Below are 19,223 nucleotides of genomic sequence, written 5' to 3'. Positions count from 1 at the left end.
ACGGATCTGACCCAACCCCCCTGCACCCCGGCTGTGTGCCCCGCCCCATGGATCTGACCCAACCCCCTGCGCCCCGGGTGTGTGCCCCAACCCCCCTGCACCCCGGCTGTGTGCCCCGCCCCCCCGCCCCACGGATCTGACCCAACCCCCCTGCACCCCGGCTGTGTGCCCCTGCCCCCCCGCCCCACGGATCTGACCCAACCCCCCTGCACCCCGGCTGTGTCCCCCGCCCCATGGATCTGACCCAACCCCCCTGCACCCCGGCTGTGTGCCCCGCCCCCCCGCCCCACGGATCTGACCCAACCCCCCTGCACCCCGGCTGTGTCCCCCGCCCCATGGATCTGACCCAACCCCCCTGCACCCCGGCTGTGTGCCCCGCCCCCCCGCCCCATGGATCTGACCCAACCCCCCTGCACCCCGGCTGTGTGCCCCGTCCCCCCGCCCCATGGATCTGACCCAACCCCCCTGCACCCCGGCCCCGGCCCTCGCCCCGTGGATCTGACCCAACCCCACACCGGGCTGTGTGCCCCGCCCCCCCGATCTGACCCAACCCCCCTGCACCCCGGCCCCGGCCCTCGCCCCGTGGATCTGACCCAACCCCCCACCGGGCTGTGTGCCGCACCCCCCCGCCCCATGGATCTGACCCAACCCCCTGCGCCCCGGCTGTGTGCCCCGCCCCACGGATCTGACCCGAGCCCCCCCCGGGCTGTGTGCCCCGCCCCACGGATCTGACCCAAGCCCCCCCGCGGCTGTGTGCCCCACGCGCCCACCCTACAAACCTGACCCCCCCCGCCCCAGAACTACAACTCCCGGCAGACCCCGCGCGAGGCCGGAGGCGCTGACGTGGCCGGAAGTGGAGGCGTTCGGAGCCTCGCCGAGACCCGCCGTCACCCCGGTAACGGGCAGCCCAGGACCCCCCCGATCCCCCCTTCTCGGTCCGACCCCTCCCCCCAGGGGGGCGCCGCGCGTAGCGGGTCGGGGGGGCGGGGTCCCGGGTACTCGGGGGGCGCCGGGGGCGGGGTCCCGAAGGCGGGGGCAGGCCGGGCTGGGGGTCTCGGGGGGCGCCGTGGGGCGGGGTCCCGGGCACTCGGAGGGCGCCGGGGGCGGGGTCCCGAAGGCGGGCGCAGGCCGGGCTGGGGGCCTCGGGGGGCGGGGCGCATAGCGGGTCGGGGGGTCGGGGTCCCAGGCACTCGGGGGGCGCCGTGGGGCGGGGTCCCAGGCACTCGGGGGGGCGGGGTCCCAGGCACTCGGGGGGCGCCGGGGGCAGGGTCCCGAGGGCGGGGGCAGGCCGGGCTGGGGGTCCCGGGGGCGCCGGGGGGGCGGGGCGCGTAGCGGGTCTTGGGGGTGGGGTCCCAGGCACTCGGGGGGCGCCGGGGGCGGGGTCCCGATGGCGGGGGCAGGCCGGGCTGGGGGTCTCGGGGGGCGCCGTGGGGCAGGGTCCCGAGGGCGGGGGCAGGCCGGACTGGGGGCCTCGGGGGGCGCCGTGGGGCGGGGTCCCAGGCACTCGGGGGGCGCCGGGGGCGGGGTCCCGAGGGCGGGGGCAGGCCGGGCTGGAGGCCTCGGGGGGCGCCGTGGGGCGGGGTCCCGGGCACTCGGGGGGCGCCGGGGACGGGGTCCCGAGGGCGGGCGCAGGCCGGGCTGGGGGCCTCGGGGGGCGGGGCGCATAGCGGGTCGGGGGGCGGGGTCCCAGGCACTCGGGGGGGCGGGGTCCCAGGCACTCGGGGGGCGCCGGGGGCGGGGTCCCGAGGGCGGGGGCAGGCCGGGCTGGGGGTCTCGGGGGGCGCCGTGGGGCAGGGTCCCGAGGGCGGGGGCAGGCCGGACTGGGGGCCTCGGGGGGCGCCGTGGGGCGGGGTCCCAGGCACTCGGGGGGCGCCGGGGGCGGGGTCCCGAGGGCGGGGGCAGGCCGGGCTGGGGGCCTCGGGGGGCGCCGTGGGGCGGGGTCCCGGGCACTCGGGGGGCGCCGGGGACGGGGTCCCGAGGGCGGGCGCAGGCCGGGCTGGGGGCCTCGGGGGGCGGGGCGCATAGCGGGTCGGGGGGGCGGGGTCCCAGGCACTCGGGGGGGCGGGGTCCCAGGCACTCGGGGGGCGCCGGGGGCGGGGTCCCGAGGGCGGGGGCAGGCCGGGCTGGGGGTCACGGGGGCGCCAGGGGGCGGGGCGCGTAGCGGGTCTTGGGGGTGGGGTCCCAGGCACTCGGGGGGCGCCGGGGGCGGGGTCCCGAGGGCGGGGGCAGGCCGGGCTGGGGGGCGCCGTGGGGCGGGGTCCCGAGGGCGGGGGCAGGCCGGGCTGGGGGGCGCCGTGGGGCAGGGTCCTGAGGGCGGGGGCAGGCCGGGCTGGGGGCCTCGGGGGCGCTGTCCCAGTTGCTCTGTCTCCCCGGCAGGTCTGTGAAGATGCTCAAGGCCGTGATCCTCATTGGGGGGCCGCAGAAAGGTGAGACCCGGCCCCTCACCCACGTTGCCAGCCCCCTGGGCTCGGCCCCCGTTCCTCCCGCGCCGGGGCAGGGGTGGTGTCCGCCCCACAGCGCCGCGAGTCCTGCCCAGGACCCGCCGGGCGCCCTCCCCTCGCTCACGCCAGCCGCCTGCCCGGCCCCCGCCGTGCCCCGGGGCCTCGCCCCCCAGCAGGCTCCGCTGGCTTTGGCCTCTGCCGCGGCCGGCTGGACCCTGAGCCGCCACCGGGGCCTCGCCCCCTCTTCCCTCCGCCGTTGCCTCACCCCCTTTGCTCCACACGGCTGCCAGCCCCTCCTGCGTCCTGCTCCCCTCAGCCCTGCAGCTCATCCCTTGGGGCTCAGCCCCCCAGGCCTGGCCACCTTGCCTCGGCTTGGCTTCCCTGGCGCTGCCCAGTGGCCGCTGTGCCTGGCTGATGCTGGGCTGGCGTGGCTGCTCTGATGCGCGCGTGCGCCTGCCTTGTGGCCCTGGCATGGGGCGCGGTGCGTGGAGCGGGAGCTGCGGCTGGCCCCGAAAGCTCCTGGCTGCCTGTCTGCTGGTGGGAAGGAGCCGACCCAGGGGTCTCCGGGGGTCTGTGCAGCGCCAGTGAGCCGGCCTGGCCGGGAAACCCTCCATGTCTGCTGTCGCCTGAGCCCCTCATTCCTTCCCTCAGGGACTCGCTTCCGGCCCTTGTCCTTCGAAGTCCCGAAGCCGCTGTTCCCGGTGGCAGGGGTGCCCATGATCCAGCACCACATCGAGGCCTGCACCAAGGTAACGAGCCAGCCACGTGCAAGGGCTGGGCCCACCTGTGCGGGGCACAAGGGTCGTTCGGCTCCACGGCTCTCAGCTAGAGAGCCCGGGGTAAATGCTAGCCTGAGCCCATGGGAGGGCGAGGGCAAGTCCTGGCCCTGGGGGGAGGTGTCACCTGGGGCTGGGGGCTGGGTTCTCTTCTCACCTAACCGATGTGTGTCCGGCCCCCCAGGTTCCAAGCCTGAAGGAGATTCTCCTTGTGGGCTTCTACCAGCCCACCGAAGCCCTGAGCCGCTTCCTGGTGTCTGCACAGCAGGAGTTTAAAATCCCCATCAGGTGGGTGGGGAGGAGCCTCCTGCCTGGGGCCCATGGCTGGGGGCTTTCCATGCTGGGTGGGAGAACAGAATCATAGAATCATAGAATATCAGGGTTGGACGGGACCCCTGAAGGTCATCTAGTCCAACCCCCTGCTCGAAGCAGGACCAATTCCCAGTTAAATCATCCCAGCCAGGGCTTTGTCAAGCCTGACCTTAAAAACTTCCAAGGAAGGAGATTCCACCACCTCCCTAGGCAACGCATTCCAGTGTTTCACCACCCTCTTAGTGAAAAAGATTTTCCTAATATCCCATCTAAACCTCCCCCACTGCAACTTGAGACCATTACTCCTCGTTCTGTCATCTGCTACCATTGAGAACAGTCTAGAGCCATCCTCTTTGGAACCCCCTTTCAGGTAGTTGAAAGCAGCTATCAAATCCCCCCTCATTCTTCTCTTCTGCAGGCTAAACAATCCCAGCTCCCTCAGCCTCTCCTCATAAGTCATGTGTTCTAGACCCCTAATCATTTTTGTTGCCCTTCGCTGGACTCTCTCCAATTTATCCACATCCTTCTTGTAGTGTGGGGCCCAAAACTGGACACAGTACTCCAGATGAGGCCTCACCAATGTCGAATAGAGGGGGACGATCACGTCCCTCGATCTGCTCGCTATGCCCCTACTTATACATCCCAAAATGCCATTGGCCTTCTTGGCAACAAGGGCACACTGCTGACTCATATCCAGCTTCTCGTCCACTGTCACCCCTAGGTCCTTTTCCGCAGAACTGCTGCCTAGCCATTCGGTCCCTAGTCTGTAGCGGTGCATTGGATTCTTCCGTCCTAAGTGCAGGACCCTGCACTTATCCTTATTGAACCTCATCAGATTTCTTTTGGCCCAATCCTCCAATTTGTCTAGGTCCTTCTGTATCCTATCCCTCCCCTCCAGCGTATCTACCACTCCTCCCAGTTTAGTATCGTCCACAAATTTGCTGAGAGTGCAATCCACACCATCCTCCAGATCATTTATGAAGATATTGAACAAAACCGGCCCCAGGACCGACCCCTGGGGCACTCCACTTGACACCGGCTGCCAACTAGACATGGAGCCATTGATCACTACCCGTTGAGCCCGACAATCTAGCCAGCTTTCTACCCACCCTATAGTGCATTCATCCAGCCCATACTTCCTTAACTTGCTGACAAGAATACTGTGGGAGACCGTGTCAAAAGCTTTGCTAAAGTCAAGAAACAATACATCCACTGCTTTCCCTTCATCCACAGAACCAGTAATCTCATGATAAAAGGCGATTAGATTAGTCAGGCATGACCTTCCCTTGGTGAATCCATGCTGACTGTTCCTGATCACTTTCCTCTCATGCAAGTACTTCAAGATTGATTCTTTGAGGACCTGCTCCATGATTTTTCCAGGGACTGAGGTGAGGCTGACTGGCCTGTAGTTCCCAGGATCCTCCTTCTTCCCTTTTTTAAAGATTGGCACTACATTAGCCTTTTTCCAGTCATCCGGGACTTCCCCAGTTCGCCACGAGTTTTCAAAGATAATGGCCAATGGCTCTGCAATCACAGCCGCCAATTCCTTCAGCACTCTCGGATGCAACTCGTCCGGCCCCATGGACTTGTGCACGTCCAGCTTTTCTAAATAGTCCCTAACCACCTCTATCTCCACAGAGGGCTGGCCATCTCTTCCCCATTTTGTGATGCCCAGCGTAGCAGTCTGGGAGCTGACCTTGTCAGTGAAAACAGAGGCAAAGAAAGCATTGAGTACATTAGCTTTTTCCACATCCTCTGTCACTAGGTTGCCTCCCTCATTCAGTAAGGGGCCCACACTTTCCTTGACTTTCTTCTTGTTGCCAACATACCTGAAGAAACCCTTCTTGTTACTCTTGACATCTCTCGCTAGCTGCAGCTCCAGGTGCGATTTGGCCCTCCTGATTTCATTCCTACATGCCCGAGCAATATTTTTATACTCTTCCCTGGTCATATGTCCAACCTTCCACTTCTTGTAAGCTTCTTTTTTATGTTTAAGATCCGCTAGGATTTCACCGTTAAGCCAAGCTGGTCGCCTGCCATATTTACTATTCTTTTGACTCATTGGGACCACACACGACCACACTGGGCCAGACCAAAGGTCCATCTAGCTCAGAATCCTGCCTCTGATCGTGGCCAATGCCAGGTGCCCCAGAGGCTAGGGACACCGTCCCTGCCCATCCTGGCAGGGAGCCATTGACGGATCTGTCCTCCAGGAACATATTTAGGTCTTTTTTCAACCCTACTGTAGTTTTGGCCTTCACAACATCCCCTGAAAACCAGTTCCACAGGTTGACTCTGCAGGTTGTGTGAAGAAATACTTCCTTGTGTCTCTTTTAAACCTGCTGCCTTGTAATTTCATAGTTCTTGTGTTAGGAGGAGTAAATGACACGTCCTTAGTCACTCTCTCCACACCCGTCATGACTTTATAGACCTCTGTCATATCCCCCCTTAGTCGTCTCTTTTCCAAGATGAAAAGTCCCAGTCTTATTAATCTCTCCTCATACGGCAGCCGTTCCATACCCCTAATCATTTTTGTTGCACTTTTCCAATTCCAAAATATCTTTTTTGAGATGGGGCGACCACATCTGCCTGCAGTATTCAAGGTGTGGGCATACCAGGAATTTATACAAAGGCAACAGAATATTTTCTGTCTTCTTATCTCTCCCTTTTCTAATGGTTCCTAACATTTTGTTCGCATTTTTGGCTGCTGCTGCCCATTGAGCAGATGTGTTCACAGAACTCTCCACAGTGACTCCAAGATCTCTCTCTTGAGTGATAACAGCTAATTTAGACCCATCATTGTATATGTCTAGTTGGGATGATGTTTTCCAATGGGCATCACTTTGCATTGATCAACACTGAATTTCATCTGCCATTGTGTTGCCCCATCACCCAGTTTCGAGAGATCCCTTTGTAGCTCTTCACAGTCTGCCTGGGACTTCACTATCTTGAGCAGTTTTGTACCATCTGCAGATTTTGCCACCTCGCTGTTTACCACGTTTTGCAGGTCTGTTATGACTATGTTGTACAGCACTGCTCCCAGTACAGACTCCTGGGGACACCACTATTTCCCTCTCTCCATTCTGAAAACTGACCATTTATTCCTCCCCTTTATTTCCTGTCTTTTAACCAGTTACCGATCCATGAGAGAACCTTCCCTCTTACCCCATGACAGCTCACTTTGCTTAAGGTCCTTTGGCGAGGGACCTTGTGTCACGGAGTGTGGGGGAGTCCAGGCCCTGCACCCCTCTTCCTGGGATTCACTGAGACTCTCAGCCAGCCAGTAAAACGGAACGTTTATTGGACACCAGGAACACAGTCTAAAACGGAGCTAGTGGGTACAACCAGGACCCCTCAGTCAAGTCCTTTTGGGGGAGCAGGGAGCTTAGACCCCAGCCCTGGGGTTCCCTGCGTTCCACCACCCAGCCCCAAACTGAAACTAAACCCCGCCCAGCAGGCTCCCTCCTGCAGTCTCTGTTTACATTCCTGGGCAGAGGTGTTACCTCCCCCTTCTGGCTCAGGTTACCCGCTCTCAGGTCTCCCATTGAAACTCCCCTGCCACATTCCCAGGTCAACACTTCCCTCCCTCCCTGCTGTGTCAAACCTTGTCAAAGGCTTTCTGAAAATCTAAGTACACTCTATCCACTGGATCCCCCTTGTCCACGCACCTGTTGACCCTCTCAGAGAATTCTTGTAGATTGGTGAGGCCTGATCTCCCTTTCAAACGCCGTGTTGACGGCCCCACAATCTGTGTCCATCTCAGTGGCTGGTAATTCTATTCTTCGCTGTCGTTTCCCCTGTTTGCCTGGTGCTGAAGTCAGGCTTCCCGGCTGGGATCTCCTCTGGAGCCTGAGGTGTCTGGTTGAGCCTCCTGCTCTAGCACCCCCGGGCTACCCCCGCCTCCTCCCGAGCCCAGCCCCATGTGGCCAGGCAGCTCTCCTCATGGGATCCCTGCAGGCCCCTAGGCAACAGGGTCCCAGTCTGATGCTGCCATTCCCCTGGGTCTGTTCTGCACTTGCTGAGCCCCCCGAGCGTGGGGACAAGGAGTCCTGTCCCTCCCCTGCCATAGAGGTCTTGCTCCCAGGAGAAGGGCCCGGGACAGCTGTCCTGTGTCCCCCTCACGGTCCTGAGGCTGCACTGGTGCTGCCTGTCACGGACTCACAGGTCGTGCCCACTCTTGGCCCATATGGTCCCTGTGGGGATCCCCCTTCAGTGCGACAGCCCGTCTCGGGGGGCTACTCTCTCTCTTGGGTTAAACCCCTCCATCTCCTAGAGCCTCACCTCTCTGAGCCTCCAGCATGCCTGTCTCTGCCGTGGGCCCCTCAGGGAGTCCACTCGCTCTGGACACCCAGGGCCTCAACTCCCAGAGGGAATAACGCAACCCTGTTCTCTAGACTGGAGCGAGACTGAGCCAGCGTAACACAGGAGGGTTTACTGAGCATCTGACCCCAGCATAGGAAACTCTCAGGGCTCTCAGGCCTGGCCTCCCCCAGCCCAGTACATCTAAGTCTCTCCTGCATCCAGGTGGACTCTGCCTGCTCCCTCTCTCCAGTCCCAAGCCCCCCTGCTTCCCAGCTGGGCCTCTGAGATCCCCGGCCCCAAGCCCCCCTCTGTCTATTGTCTTCTCTCCAGGTAAACAGGGTCGCCTGGGCCCCCCCTCCCCGCTTCTGTGCTCTGGCCCCTCTGACCGGACCCGGCTGGTCAGGTCACCGGGGTCCTCTCTCTGCAGCCCATTGTCCTCCCACTGGCCAGACCAGGCTGGGACTCCTGAGCTGGGCCTCCCGGTCCCCAGTCGCTGGGGTCTCCGTTCTCCAGGCTATTGGCTGGGGTCCCAAGTTCCCTCGCCGGTCCTGTGTCCCGACAAACTCCCTCTCCCATCCCCTTGTTAAACCTGTAACACCCAGGGAAACTGAGTCCCACCCCCTCTGTATGCAAACCATAGGAAAACCAAGAAAAAACAAGGGAACCCCCAAGTTAGTCACACTGCCGTAGCAGGGAAACCTCTGGCCATGCCCCGACTTGGCTTGCAGGTTGTCCCAGAGTTGCAGGCTGGGTGCTTGGGAACCACGCTAAGAAAAGCCAGCCAGGGCTCTGGGGCAGCGTCTCCCCTCAGGGCCACTCACCAGGGCCAGGAACCTGCCTGGCTTCAGCGCCTCCTGGGTCTGACCTCGGAGCATTCAGCCCCCGGCTCCCCACCCCACAGCGAGTCCCCCTGGACAGGACCCCTGGGGAGCCTCACCCCCCCCCCCAAAGGGCCCTGCCCCCCACTCCCAGCCAGCATGGGACACAGACGGGTTATTAGTCGTGGGGACTCCAGCGTAGGACAGAGCTTGTGAGCACAGAAATCAGGGACCTGCCGCAAAGTCCAGCTTGGGGGGATCCAGGGCCCAGACCTCTGGGTGCCCCCTTCCCCACCAATACCAAACCAGGAGACTGACCCCTTCTAGCAGCCCAGCCTCCGTCACCCCCAGGTGACCCCCTGCGGCCCTTGTCTGCTTCCTGGGCAAACAGGTCCCCTGGTCTCTGTTCTTCAGCACGCCGGCTGGCTCTGGCAGGGGAGGGGCCCGGCTGTCAGTTGCCGGGATTCAGGGTGTCGGCTGGTCTCTGTGCCCCGTTAGCCACTCGGCGTCACACCTGCCCTCTAGGGGTCCCTGCAATGATCACACCCCCTGTCCCACCACCTAGATATTTGAGTAACACACAGGGGGAACTGAGGCACACACAATACTCAGAGAAAAGATTAAGAAAGTTCCCACTTGGTCACACAGGTACCTGCAGGAGTATGCGGCGCTGGGCACCGGCGGTGGCATCTATCACTTCCGAGACCAGATCCTGTCGGGTGGCCCCGAGGCCTTCTTCGTCCTCAATGCAGACGTGTGCTCGGAGTTCCCCCTGCCAGAGATGCTGGCCTTCCAGCAGCAGCGTGGAGACCCGCACGGCTTTGTCATGCTGGGCACCACGGTGAGCGGGGAGCTGCCCTGGGTTCCCGCGGCAGGTGGCCGGCTGGGAGCCTCGGGACACCTCTGCCCAGGTTCCTTGGGCATGGAGCCCGCTGACGCTGTCCCCTTTCCACAGGCCAACAGGAAGCAGTCCCTGAACTACGGCTGCATCGTGGCCAACACAGAGACGTGTGAGGTAAGGGGCTGGGGCCACATGGGCAGCGCTGCCCATGCTGGATGGTGGCCGTGCTGTGGGCGCCTTGGCCCGTGTGGGGCAGGAGCATTGTGTGCTGTGGCCCTGATGCAGCGTTGCTCTCCCAGCTACCTGTGTCCAGTTCCCAGCATTCGCCCTGGCTGGTGCCCGGTGGGGTGGCACTGGCGAGCCAGGTTGGGGCGCTCATGGCACCTTGTCCCCCAGGTCCTGCACTATGTGGAGAAGCCCAGCACCTTCGTCAGCGAGATCATCAACTGCGGCATCTACCTGTTCACACCCACCATCTTCCAGCACATCGGCGAGGTCTTCCAGAGGACCCAGCAGGAGCTGCTCCTGTGAGTGCCCCCCCTCCCCTCCCGGCCTGGTGCCTGGGGCTGCAGCCACCACGTTCATCTTCCATCTCTCTCTTTTCCCACCTTCTCTCCTCCTCTGCCATCCTCACTCGCTGCCTGACCTGCACCAGGTGCTCTTGCCTTGGGTAAGTCTCTGTCGCCCCTCTCCCAGCCTGCGGCAGTACCTGGGCATGTGTGCCCTGCATGGGGCATTTATTGCCAGCTCCCTCCCGGAGCCCCACTTCGCCGCTCCCTGCTTCCGCCTGCTGCTCCGCTAAAGCCCTGGTGCTGAGCTGGGATCGGGCTCTTGGGCATTTGGGGGACAACGGCCCTGGGTGCCCCCCAGCTCCCTTCACTGTTGCATCACAGGGCCCAGGGCTCACCCTGCAGCAGGGACCCTGACACAGGCCGTTCCCAGCCACACTGTCTGTGCAGGGGGACAGGTGGGAATTCAGGGCGGAGGAGAAACCCATCTCGCCCTGAAAAGCACCTGCTGCTGGGGCGGGAAGGGCTCTGATGCTGGGTGTGTCGCTCTCCGGGGCGCTTATGAGGTGCTCCTGACCTGCCAGCTCTGTCCCTGCCGGGGGCCCAGGCTGTGCCTGTCTGGGCCAGCCGCGGACACAGCCAGCCGCGGCGCTGGCAGTCAGGGGTGGGCTCGGAGCACAGGGCTGGGGAAGGAGCCCGTGCCGTGCGTAGCACCTGCCCTGGATGGAGGCAGAGAGCGGGCAGCCCTCGGGTTGGCCACGCCAGCTGCCAGCAGATCTGGTCTCGCCCCACTGGGCCCAAGCAGAATCTGGCTCGGGGCCATGGCCAGGCTGTTCCCTAGAGCAGCCATAACCCTGTGTTCCCTTTGGCAGCCCCCTCCCACGGCTCCCTCTGCCCTTCTGCACAGTGGGGAGGGGCAGGTGGTAAGTGCTGGGGCTGCTGGATTCCTGTTGGCACCGCTGCCCACACCTGGGGCCTGCAGAAGGGGCCCTGGCTGCTGGCAGAGGGAGCTGGGATTTCGGCAGCCCGAGCCCTGCTCTGCTGCTCAGGTGCATGGCCATGCCGGGGGCAGTAATCCCGGCTCAGCCCCCCAGCAGAGCCCTCGCCCTCACCCCGTGCCTCTCGCCTGGCAGGGAGGAGAGCAGCAACGGCTGGCAGCGGGCCGAGGTGATCCGGCTGGAGCAGGACGTCTTCACGGCGCTGGCTGGGTGCGGCAAGCTCTACGTCTACAAAACCGACGGGTTCTGGAGCCAGATCAAATCGGCTGGGTGGGTGTTGGCTGGCAGGGCGGGGGAGCGGGTGGGCGGCAGTGTCCCTTACACTGTTCGGAGCTGGGCTCAGTTCAGGGCTGGTCCAGTCGGGGGGTCCCTGTCGAAGCCCCGGGGGAGCAGCCTCGTCGCTAGGAACTGCCTGAATGTGGTGCCGGCCCCCGCGGGGCGCTTGCCCGGCTGGCTCCTTCGGATGCTGCGAGGTGGGGCCCGGTCACTGATTCACTCCTTTCCCCCCAGCTCTGCCATCTACGCCAGCCGCCTGTACCTCAGCCAGTACAGCCAGCACCACCCGGAGAGACTGGCCCGGGACAGCCCCGGGGGGCCCACCATCCGAGGTACCCTCCCATGCACGGCCCCTGCCAGCTCGGCCTGGGCACGCTGCTAGCTGAGCCCTGCGCACCGTGGGCCGGAGCCGGCTCCCCTCTCGCCACGAGGGGTCCCAGCCGGGGATGAGACCCGTGGGCGCTAGGCAGTGGCTGTGGCTGGGCTCTGGGCAGGTCCTCTCCCTGCCTAGCCCAGAGGGGGGTGGGGTAGACCCACGTCCCCTCACCCTGGTTTGTGTTGCAGGGAACGTGTACATCCACCCGACAGCTTCGGTCGACCACAGCGCCGTGGTGAGTGCAGGGCTGGGGCTGGGTCGGCCTTGGGGGGGGCAGCGTGTTTCCAGCGCTGGCCTGGAGGGGGGTTTCTCTGGGCCGGCCTGGGGGGGGCAGCGTGTTTCCAGCGCTGGCCTGGAGGGGGGTTTCTCTGGACCAGCTGGGCGGATGCTGCTCATTGCCTGCCCTGCTCTCTCGCTCCAGCTGGGCCCCAATGTCTCCATCGGGAAGGGGGTGACGGTGGGAGCCGGCGTGCGTGTGCGAGAGTCCATCATCCTGCACGGGGCATCGCTGCAGGTAGGGGCGGGCCCCGCTGGGGGAGGGCAGGGGGGCGCCTGTCAGTCCCCGGCTTTGGGCAGAGATGGCAGCGTGAGCCTCTGTTCCTCTGTTCCCCAGCTCTGCCGAGGCCCCTCTGTTCTGGGCAACCCCACAAAACCCACCACTGCCCAGCCCTGGGGCCCCTCACTTCCGACCCACAGCACCCTGCTAGCCCAGCCCTGACCCCCCCCACCCTCCGAATTCTGGCTGTGCCCCTCAATCCCAACACATGGCCCCCTGCTAGCCCAGCCCTGGGCTCCCACCTCTCCTCTGCCGGTGCCCCGCACTCCCGACCCGCAGCCCTGCTGCTACAGGCCACTAGACTACTGCACCTCATTTGTCTGGCTCCCCACCCAGAGGCCAGGCTGTGCCCAGGGCTGGTGCCCCCTCTGTGATCTGTCTGAGCTGCAGCACCCCTCACCCTGTGTCACCCTCTCCCCAGGATCACACCTGTGTGCTCAACAGCATTGTGGGCTGGGACAGCACCATCGGGCGCTGGGCCCGGGTCGAGGGGACGCCCAGCGACCCGAACCCCAACGACCCCTACGCTAAAATCGACAGTGAGACCCTCTTCAGGGACGGCAGGCTCACACCCTCCATCACCATCCTGGGTAGGTCTAACCCCCCCGCCCTTGGCCTCTGCTCTCCTCCCCGCTCCCCGGGACCTGGCTGTGGGGGGTGCATGGGAGGCAGCCTCGGGTCCCCCAGCTGTGATTTTCCTGTGGGGCGGGGCCTCCGGCTCGCCCCCAGCTGACAGTGGCTCTGGTCTCCCCACGCAGGCTGTAACGTCACCATCCCCGCAGAGGTCGTGATCCTCAACTCCATTGTCCTGCCCCACAAGGAGCTGAGCCGCAGCTTCAAGAACCAGATCATCCTGTGAGGGGCCCGCTGGGAGCTGGGGACCGACGGCCTCCCCCTCCGGCTCAGGGTTCTCAGGCGGCCCCGTCCTGTGCGTGGCTCAGCTCCCCCTGCAGTCCAGCTAGCTGCTCTGGCCAGGCCATGCCCTGGGCCTGTCCAGCCACTCCATAGACAGACATTAACGCCCACTGAACAATTGCATCAGCCCCTTCCCTGTGGGGTGGATCTGGTCCCCTGCCCGGCTCAGCCCAGCCCAGAAACCTGCTCCCTGGGGTGTCACAGCCCGGCCGAGCTGGCACCAGCCCCAGCTCTGTCCGTGGGCCCAAGGCCGGGCCTCTGGCTGTGTTTGTCCTGCCCCTCGAGCCCCCCTGGCCAGGCTACGGGGCGCTGGGAGGGGGTTGTCAGGTCTGCACCGCCCTTGGCCAGCCCCTGCAGCGTTAAACTGGGCGCCTCGCTGAAGTCACGTGCAGGCTGCTGGCGCATGGGCTGTGATGGCTGCCGGGGCCAGCAAACAGCATCCGGCAGCGAGACCTTCCCTGAGCAGGAGGAGAAGGAATCCAGCCTGCGGCCAGCCCTTGTGTGATGAAGTGGGACTGTTCTTAATGTTCCCTCTGAATAGTGTGGGGGTGCCTCAGTTTCCCCTAGGCAGTTCTTAAGTCTCTAAGGGGTGGGGTAAGGGGGTATGGTCGTTGCAGAGCCCTAGAGGACAGGTGTGTGCAGGGCTCTGGACACAGAGAATGGCCGACACCCTGTTTCCTGGCCACTGATGGCCTGGGCCTTCCCCCCTGCCAGGTGAGAGCTAAAGGGTTGGAGAACAAAGGAATCAGGTGACCTCCTGGCCCGGGACAGGGGCAAAGCCCAGAGGAGGGGGGGCTGGAGGGAGTTTCAGTTTGGGGCTGGGTGGTGGAACACAGGGAACTCCAAGGCTGGAGTCTAAGCTCCCTGCCCCCCAGAAGGACTTGACTGAGGGGTCCTGGGTGTACCCAGAAGCTCTGTTTTAGACGGTGTTGCTATTGTCCAATAAACCTTCTGTTTTACTGGCTGGCTGAGAGTCCCGGTGAATCCCAGGAAGAGGGGTGCAGGCCTCGGACTCCCCCACACTCCATGACACTTTTTCCACGTCCACCTATGGAATCGCAGCAGAACTGGAGCAGGCCCCTGTGGGGTTAAAACGCCAGGCTGGCAGGCGGCCCCCATACTGGGAAGGGGGTGGGGGTATCCTGGGTGGCCCTGTGGGCTAGCAAGGGCCAGCTCAGCGGCCGGGGGGGCAAAAGGGGCAATGACGGTAAAGCACAGTGCTTTAATGTCGGCTGTGTACAGGCCGGTACCGGCGGCCACTTCTTACCGGTGCACCGAACTGCCCTGTACCAGCCCCTGTCACCTCTGCAGGGATCTCAGCAGCCCAACACTGCCTCTGCCTCGCAGGGGAGCAGGACGGGGCCGGGCTGGGGTGAAGGCACTCGCAGGATGTGACCGTCTCGGGGGGTTGGCCCTGGTGCTGCGCGCGGGTTGATAGATAAAATGAACGCGGGGCTCGTTACATGGATCAATGGCTGGGGAATGGCCGGTTCTCCCCGTGGCTTGTAAATGGCGACTCGGCATTGGGCAGGTGTGTTCCCCGGGGGCCCTGCTGGGCCGGGTTCTTGACCCTTCTCTGTTCAACGTATTTATCAGTGACCTGCAGAGCGAGCTGGATCCCCTGGTAACCGGCGCCAGCAAACGCTCTGTGTTTCAGTGCAGGGAGCTGTAACTGAGTGCAGCTGGGAGCCGAGGGCGGGCCCTACGGACCGGCGAGGGGAGTCGCTCCTGGGGGGCATGGTGGAGAACCAGGGCGCCGCTGGCCAAAGGGGTCCTGCCAGCCTGGGCTGCACAAAGGAGGAAATTGCAGGGAGGTGATTTTACCTCTGTGTGGGGCCCTGCTGGAATCCGGGGCCCGGTGCTTGTGCCACCGTTCCAGGGGATGTGGCTAAATTGGAGAGGGGGCAGAGAAGAGCCACGCGAATGGCTCAAGGATTAGAAAACACATGTTCCAGTGAGACTCCAGGAGCTCTGTGTTCAGCTGCACAGAGCCGGGAAGGGGGTCTTGAGCCCAGGTGACATCGACAGGGGAACAAACGTTATGCTGATAAGAGGCACACAGGATCGTTTTCAAGGGAAAAGGCAACAGGCTGTGTTCGTTGAAGATACAACAATTCACATGTGTGTTCAGTCACACACACGCACACGCTGTCCCGCCAGTCGAGGTTCTAGTTACCAGGCCCTAGTCCGGATCAATCTAGTGGCCAGCTCGGTTGATCACGGGTAGGGAAGAGCCAGGTTCTGTCAGTTGCGACACGATGCTCTGGGGAGGTCTTGGCAGCACGAACCCAAAGTTTCATGGCAAGGCACCTGGTTTATATAGTGATCTTCCTTCAGTGGGACCAATGAGTTTTGCACGGTCATGCTGTAATCAATCGCTGTTTGACAAGTGCTCGTTTTCTTAAATTGTCCTTCTCATCCTTGATCTTGTTCTTTCATCAGTCTCTCAGGGAGTTGCCCCAGGCTGGTTTTGATCACAGCTATCTTGACTCCAGTGCGAGGTGCCTGCCAATAGGAGTCATCAATAGGGGCGTTTTAATCTCCTGGCACCCTTGCATCTGTCTCCAGTTCCTCCCTAGAACATCTGGTCCGGTGAGGCCTTTACACTTATCTTCTCACACACACATTCCTCATTCACACACAACACAGGATTGATTTACACAGAACATTTGAATGGGAACATCAAATTGCAATGCAGGAGAAAACAATCACGGCATTCTTTTACTTATTTCAGAATACTAAACCTACAACAACGTGGTGACCCTAAAAGGTCTGTCACTGCCTTGAAATCAGCTCAGACCCAGATTCTGGCTGATGCATCTCTACCAGTGGCCCACGAGGCCGTTCCTGTCTGCCGTCAGAAAGGGTGGCTGGCAGGATCTGGTCAAATCCTACGTCAAGACATTGAATACGTGCCCTATTATTTTTTATCCTTCATTTTAAATTATACAAAATACAAACATAAAACCCTCCGGCTCCCCAAATAGCGCATGGCCGGCTCGCCAAGCTGGCAGACAGAAGGCCGCATGTGCTCCCAGGCTGGGCGTTGCTGCAAAGCGCAGTCAGACTAGCAGCCTCGTGTTTAACAAGGGGGGAATTTACCCCAGAACAAGTTCTAGAGCGTGGTGGGGGATGCGCCAGCACCGGCCTGATGTTTTTCCAGACACCTGCCCCTGCTGGCGGGAGTTCATACGGGGCCAGTTTCTGCCTCCCCGTGCAGGAGGTCGGCTGCGATCTGCCCCAGGGTCCCGATGTCACGGAGTCCCTACGTGATGCTTTGGAACGGCTCCCCATGAAGCCAGTCAGGACTCTGGGCCAGTTGCCTTCCTGTGAGCCTCCTGTCTGCAGGACACACAGCTCTCCCGGCTTCCACCTTCCTGGGTCTGACCTCGGAGCATTCAGCCTCCTCTGCCCCTCCGTGCGCTTCCCACAGCCAGTCTGTCCTGGGGGGGGGCTAGAGAGTCCTGCCCCCCAACTCCGCAGTCAGACATGACACTCAGCCAGCCGGGAAAAGGGAAGGTTTATTAGATGACAGGATCCCAGAGCCAGGGCTCTGGTCCTCCTGCTGTGCTCCAAGGCAGCCAAGACCGACTCCTTCCAGCTGCCTGGCCCCTGCCCATTTCTCCTCTGGCCTTTGTCTCGCTTCCTGGGCCAAGAGTGACTTGGTCGCATCCCCCTCCTAGGTCTCAGGCTATGAAGGGGCGGCCAGAGCATCCCTGCAGGCAGCTGGAGCAGCCTCTGCAAAAGTCACACACGCTTATTCCCACCACCCAGACAATGGTGCACTATGCAGGGAAACTGAGGCACACACAGCATTCATGCAAACCAGTAACATACAACATAAGGGGAAATCTCCACTTTGCCACACCCCCATGTGGGTTTGGGGGTTTAATAGGAATTGCATCTAAGCAGCCCTGGGCCGAGGCTGGCCTTACTCAGTGCATGGGCTGGGCATGAACCCGGAGTGAGGGGTGGTGAATGAAGCGTGTTTGGGGGGGGGGGTTCATGTGTTGGGGAGGAGACTGTGGCCCTGGGGGGGCTCCCTGCCCTGGTGGCAACCCACTGGGGGCTTGAAGCAGGAATCTGTCTCCCCCATAAAAAGACTATAGCACCCCTCCCCACAATTGCTTAGTCTGCCTTGGGCTCAGTGTTCCCACCTGCTGTGGGGTAAGGCACAAGAGCCAGTGTCTCCCAGCAGGGCTCACGCCCCACAGCCTGGCCACCGGCCCCACCCTCAGCCCTGTCGCTGGCCCCATGACATTTGTCTGCTGAAGTGGAGCATGGAAAATGTCGGGCACAGCCCAAGGGGGCAGGTGGCACCCCTGGCACCTGGGGACCAGCGCCAAGCCCCTCGGGGAGGGGCTGGAGACCAAAGCCCCCAGGGATTGGCTGCCTGTAGCACCCGCAGCTGATAAGCAGCCTGCCCAGGCTCCCCGCCTGCGGGGACAAAGGCAGCCCCGAGCCATGCAGCAAGCACAGCCAGAAGGGATGGGGCCAGAGCCCCTGTCCTCGTGGGGCGGGGGGGATGCAGAACCTGGGAGCTTGGCTCTGCGGCGGCGTGGGAATGTGTAGCAATAGTGTGTGTGCCTCAGTTTCCCCTATGAGCTGCATGGGTAAAGGGGCGGGGGGGGTTGCTCTTTGTAGACACCAGCGAGTCAGCAGGTGTCTGGGCCAGGCCCCTTGTAGCTCCCCAAAAACAACGGCCACACCGTTACCTGGACCTTTGGTGCCAAGCGGCTAATGCCCCTGTCTGCCCCACTGTGTCGGGAGAGGCAAGTGGGGGGAGGCGGGGGTTGTTCAGGGGGGCTGCTGGACGCAGGAATCTCTTTTGACCAGGGCCTGGGGGCGGGGCGCAGAGGGCTCTGGCCTGACCCAATGGCCTTTGCTGTAATTGCCATTCTCCCTGGTAACGAAGGGCTCTGTACTATGGCTAATAACCCCCTGCTGCCGTCACCCCCCTCCTGCCCCGGGCTGAGAGTCCCTGCGGGGTCAGCAGGGTGCGGGGGCTTTGCTCCCCCGGGGGTACACGGCTCCCTGCTCCGTCCAGCCCCGGTGGACTCGCTGGGGGGTCACGGTGTGACCCAGGGGTGCTGGCGGTTCGCAGGGTCGATCCCAGGAGGCGGGGAGCTGAGGGGCTGGCCCAAGGGCATGCGTGGCCTGAAGGGGGCTGGCGCACGGCCGGGCTCCCCCCCAGAGCCAGAGGCAGGCACCAGGCCGGTGGATCCGGGACCCCTCTCCTTGTGAAGCCTGACTTGGGCGCCTGGCTCAGAGGTGCAGGCTGCTGAAGTTCACCCTGACCCTAACGCTGCGTACCCCCGGTCCCCCAGCCTCAGGGCTGCATTCGGGGGGTTGGCCTCACCCCACCCCCTGGCACCTGCAGCGAGCCCCGGAGCTGCCCCACAGGAGCCCGGCTCGCTGGGCCCAGGGCGGCTGGTAACCGAGGCCTGGAGCCTGCTGAGAAGGAGGCGAGACCGGGGCCTGGATGCCCAGCAGGGCAGGAGCCGCCGCGACCGATTGTGGGCCCAGCCCTACGGCCTCCCCCAGCAGGGCCCCAGGCTGCCCGGCTGCCTGCGTCTGGCCTCTCCTCCCCGGGCCGCTGGCTTTGCCGGCCCACGGCCCCAACGGGGGCAGGCGCAGGACAGCGGAGCAGAGCTGGGGGTGGGCCCCGGAGCCGGAGGTAGAACCAGGAGCGGGACCCGGGCTGCTCTGCCCAAGGCTGCCACCCCCCACCCCCGCGGGCTGCTCGGGCCATGGCCGGGGGCCGGAGAACCAGGCCTGGGAGGGCCCCGGCCCCCAAGGGGCAGCCCAGGAACCCACAGCCCCAGCGAGATCCCTGCAGGGGGGACAGCGCTGAAAGGGCAGGTCTGGCGGTGCCCCCATGCATGGCTGGGGGGGCTCCTGCCCCTCCTCCCCCCACCTCGGAGCTGGACCTGCCGGCCACTTTGGGGGCACAGAGCAGAACCAGACCAGGCAGGGAGCTACCTTCACCCTGCTGTGCCACTGACAACCCTGAGCCCTGCCCCTGCGCCCCCTCCTGTACCCCAAACCACTCAGCTCCAGCTTCACCCCAGAGCCCTCACCCCTCTGCACCCCATGCCCTAAG

General features: G+C 63.4%; 1 protein-coding gene across 2 annotated transcripts; it reads left to right on the top strand.

Annotated features, from left to right (window-relative positions):
• Positions 1–827: 827 nt before the first annotated feature.
• On the top strand, positions 828–14,079 carry GMPPA (GDP-mannose pyrophosphorylase A). Of its 2 annotated transcripts, XM_077830185.1 has the most exons (14): positions 828–895; positions 2,377–2,426; positions 3,093–3,190; positions 3,402–3,505; positions 9,298–9,490; positions 9,605–9,664; positions 9,887–10,017; positions 10,146–10,160; positions 11,133–11,267; positions 11,508–11,605; positions 11,838–11,884; positions 12,071–12,163; positions 12,627–12,795; positions 12,964–14,079. In XM_077830185.1, the coding sequence occupies exons 2-14, from the start codon at positions 2,387–2,389 to the stop codon at positions 13,062–13,064; spliced, it is 1,284 nt and encodes a 427-aa protein (XP_077686311.1). In that variant the 5' UTR covers positions 828–895; positions 2,377–2,386; the 3' UTR covers positions 13,065–14,079. The 2 variants fall into 2 exon arrangements, with proteins under 2 accessions (XP_077686311.1, XP_077686312.1); XM_077830186.1 differs by lacking the exon at positions 10,146–10,160.
• The last annotated feature ends 5,144 nt before the right edge of the window (positions 14,080–19,223 follow it).

The sequence above is a fragment of the Eretmochelys imbricata genome, chromosome 11 (assembly GCF_965152235.1).
Source record: "Eretmochelys imbricata isolate rEreImb1 chromosome 11, rEreImb1.hap1, whole genome shotgun sequence".
Lineage (NCBI taxonomy): Eukaryota > Metazoa > Chordata > Testudines > Cheloniidae > Eretmochelys > Eretmochelys imbricata.
The sequence above is the reverse complement of the archived record's forward strand: the minus strand, read 5'-3'. Positions and strand labels throughout refer to the sequence as shown.

What these genes read in the sequence shown, in the direction of transcription:
- GMPPA (XM_077830185.1), top strand. Translation starts at nt 2,387, where the DNA reads ATGCTCAAGGCCGTGATCCTCATTGGGGGGCCGCAGAAAG. An exon ending in GAGTTTAAAATCCCCATCAG is followed by an intron (nt 3,506 to 9,297) that starts GTGGGTGGGGAG and finishes TTGGTCACACAG; the next exon opens with GTACCTGCAGGAGTATGCGG. An exon ending in TTGTCATGCTGGGCACCACG is followed by an intron (nt 9,491 to 9,604) that starts GTGAGCGGGGAG and finishes CCCTTTCCACAG; the next exon opens with GCCAACAGGAAGCAGTCCCT.